Here is a 3,633-nt window from a genome sequence, read left to right on the forward strand (position 1 = left end):
TTCTGCTGGATCTCAGCCGCTGTTCTCGAGAAGATGTTGAGTCGAGCAGAGAGTGGAGAGATTCCCAAGACTCTCAGTCAAATGTACGCACACTTCCTGATCCTTCAGACCAACATCAAACGTGAGAAGGACTATGAGAAGAAGGTGACAGATGAAGACATGATCCTCAAACTGGGGAAAGTGGCTTTTCAGCAGCTTGTGAAAGGCAACCTGATCTTCTATGAGGAAGACCTGAGAGAGTGTGGCATTGATGTGACAGAAGCATCAGTGTACTCAGGATTGTGCACTCAGATCTTCAGAGAGGAGTTTGGCTTGTATCAGGGGAAAGTCTTCTGCTTTGTTCATCTGAGCATTCAGGAACATCTAGCAGCTCTATATGTGCACCTCTCCTGTACAAACAACAACAGAAAATCGTTTGAGCCAATCACCAAACAGAGTTTATGGTCTAAAGTGAAGGACCGGTTTCAACTCAATTCATCAGAACATGTTTCATTATCTGAGCTGCATCAGAGAGCTGTGGATGAGGCTCTACAGAGTAAAAATGGACATCTGGATCTTTTCCTGCGGTTCCTTCTGGGTTTATCAGTGGAGTCTCATCAGATTCTTCTACGACAAATAATGACGCTGAAAAGAAGCAGCTCTGACAGCAATAAGAAAACAGTTGAGTACATCAAGAAGAATATCAGGACCATTGACTCTCCAGAGAAATCCATCAATCTGTTCCACTGTCTGAATGAACTGGGTGATCATTCACTAGTGGAGGAAATACAACACTATCTGACATCTGGAACAATAAAGGAAGTCAAACTTTCTTCATCTCAGTGGTCAGCTGTAGTTTTTGTGTTGTTGACATCAGAAGAGGAACTGAATGAGTTTCGTCTTGATGAATTTGTTAAAGGAAAGAATAATCTTGAAAATATGGAAGTTCTTCAGAAGCTGCTGCCTGTGATTAAAGAATCCAGATCAGTTCAGTAAGTATCACTGAGAACAATCACTTCACTGTTAAAACATGAAGAAAATCTAAATTAAAGCTCATAAATATTCAGTGCTGCAGATGTTGTCCAGAGTTTAGTCGTCAGTATTTTGATGTGTTTTATATCAAATCAGTGACACCATTAGATTCAGAGACAGAGAAGTGGCATATGAATACATTATTTGGGTTTGTCAATCATTTAAAATGTCTTTGCAAAAAAAGGAATTTAAGTAATTGTAATTTTTAAAGGGATCATGAACTGCCTCTGTTTTTTTATTTTGTACTGTTCTCTGAGGTCCACTTATAATGTTGTCAAGATTTTTACATCCAAAAACATAATTTAGAAGTAATTAGCTATTTTCTGTCCTGTTTTTGACCCCCTCATCAGAACGCTCTGTTTGAATAGATGTGGAGGATTGTAGACTCAGAAGTAAACACACGTCAGCACAACATCGTCTTTTTAGTTTCAATCTTTCAGAAAATCCTGCGTCGCATTGTGCCTTATTTAGCTGAAGTGAACAAAAGACAGATTTCTTACTGATGCGGTCTGTATCTTCATTAAAAATAAAGTTAACTCACTCTTTCCTAACATTGGGATCAGAAAGAAGGCAATGCAAAGACTGTTTTTTCCACAGCTTGGCACTGAACAGCATCATCTTGTCTTCAGAGCATCTTTATCGTTTGGTTTCTGCATAGACCTGCATGTTTGTCTCTCTCGTAAACACTGTATGTGTGAATCGGTGGGCGGAGCTAAACAGGCAGTGATGTCAATGTTCTTCTGTGGAGGCGGTGCTTATCCACACTATTACATCATAGAGTAGAACATTCCTCAAGCTGTGGTTTTGTCAGACTGGCTTCAATTTAAGCTGTTTTTAGACTAACGACAAAGTTTTGAGTTCTGATACTTACAGGATGTTTTTATAGTACAATGTCCTCTTATGTCAAAAGATCGAGGGAATTTTGGTTTCTCAGTTCATGACCCCTTTAAACCTCTGACATTGTGCAACAACGTAATATTATTTATCTTTCCTAAATGAGGCTCATGTTTTTGTTCTGTGACATTTTAGATCTCAGTCCAATGATCCATCAAACATGTTTATTTTCTAATGAGTTAATTCCTAATTATTTTGCTTATTTGTGTTTGTACTTTCTCTTTAATAATGGATTCACTGCTAAACTGATCTGATCTGAGAGACTGAAGAGTGTGTCATTGTTCTCTACAGGTTGAGTGATTGTGGCGTCACAGATGAAGGTTGTTCTGCTCTGGCTTCAGCTCTGAGATCAAACCTCTCACACCTGAGAGAACTGAATCTGTCTGGGAATAAAGTAGGAGATTTGGGTGTGAAGAGTCTCTGTGCTGGACTGGAGGATCCTCACTGTAAACTGGAGATACTGTGGTAAGATCATCTCTCTGATAGTCTCATGTGTTTGTCTTCAGTAAGGTGTGTCCTTTAATGTAAATTCTGACTAGACACACTAAATCTCAGCACAAATGACTGAAGATGAAGTTAATTTCATTCATCTTCATCACATCATGAGCTCTTGCTCCTGATTTTGGCCACCAAACATTTACTGGAGCTTTAGTTGCTTTTGCTAGTTTGATTGTCCTCCTTTAGATGTTTATTAGAGGTGCAAGTGACTGTTTCTCCGGACAGATCTGTCCTTATATCGCTATGAAACAATATCTCAACATGCATAAATCTCATTCTATCAGCAGCAGTTTGTGGCAATGCTTGTAATTATATCTCCTCTCCTGCTCTGAGACCAGAGTCAATAACAAACAGGGACGGATTAACGCATGTGCCCAGGGCACTAGACCAGAGCGGGGCCCAGCCAAAATACTGCTCCTCCAGGAACGTGATTTCAACCGTGCCCCCTCAGGATTTTAAGCAAAGTGGATTTTGAATGCAGCTTCCGAAAGACCAAAAATGGCTGAATAATATATTTTTTAAATATTTGATACGATTAGAACGTTCAGTGCGGCACAGAATCAGCTGCCAAATTCAAATCTGTGTTCGTGCTTTGGCTGGCGCTGAGCCAGACGCGTTTTTACAGTGCTGCGCATTATAACCAATCACACAGGATTCTGTTGAGCTTATGAATGCAATGGCCAATCAGAGGCATTCAGATGAGTCATCGCTGAAAAGCCCGTGTTTTGTTCAGTGCGCGCGCTCGCTGACTGAATGCTGCTCTCTGGCGAATTCTCTCATCATAAACAAAGTGCAGATGTGTGTACGATGTAAGTAAGATATTCATTTCACAGTATAAACAGCTTCAGTGATTGTAATGGGAGTTGTTGATAGTGCTTGAACTCTGTCTAAACTGAAGTTGATATTATTTGATAATGTTGAAATAACAATGAAAGTGTTATAATTAGTAACTTACAATGTTTTTATTAAATTTACGTTAAATACAAAGTCAGTCGTATTAAAAATATTCTATGACATGACACCCATATCTAGTAGAAGTTAAAAGACGGGTTTTATGCATAGGCTAGTTAAAAGATTACACTAATAATAGGCTACTTTTCCCATAGCCCATTATAGATAAACTAACATGATCTATAAAGGTGCAAAATGTATTTACTTATATTTGAGAATCGTGATATTTTAATGATATAGTTAACAAGTTTGGGAAAATTTCGAATAAAAAAGGAACAA

General features: G+C 38.7%; 1 protein-coding gene across 1 annotated transcript; it reads left to right on the forward strand.

Moving 5' to 3' along the window:
- Positions 1-33: 33 nt before the first annotated feature.
- LOC107707726 (protein NLRC3-like) lies at positions 34-975 on the forward strand. The gene has a single exon (XM_016511818.1). The coding sequence runs from the start codon at positions 34-36 to the stop codon at positions 973-975; it is 942 nt and encodes a 313-aa protein (XP_016367304.1).
- The last annotated feature ends 2,658 nt before the right edge of the window (positions 976-3,633 follow it).

The sequence above is a fragment of the Sinocyclocheilus rhinocerous genome, unplaced genomic scaffold (assembly GCF_001515625.1).
Source record: "Sinocyclocheilus rhinocerous isolate Xijiao unplaced genomic scaffold, SAMN03320098_v1.1 scaffold2520, whole genome shotgun sequence".
Classification (NCBI taxonomy): Eukaryota; Metazoa; Chordata; class Actinopteri; order Cypriniformes; family Cyprinidae; genus Sinocyclocheilus; species Sinocyclocheilus rhinocerous.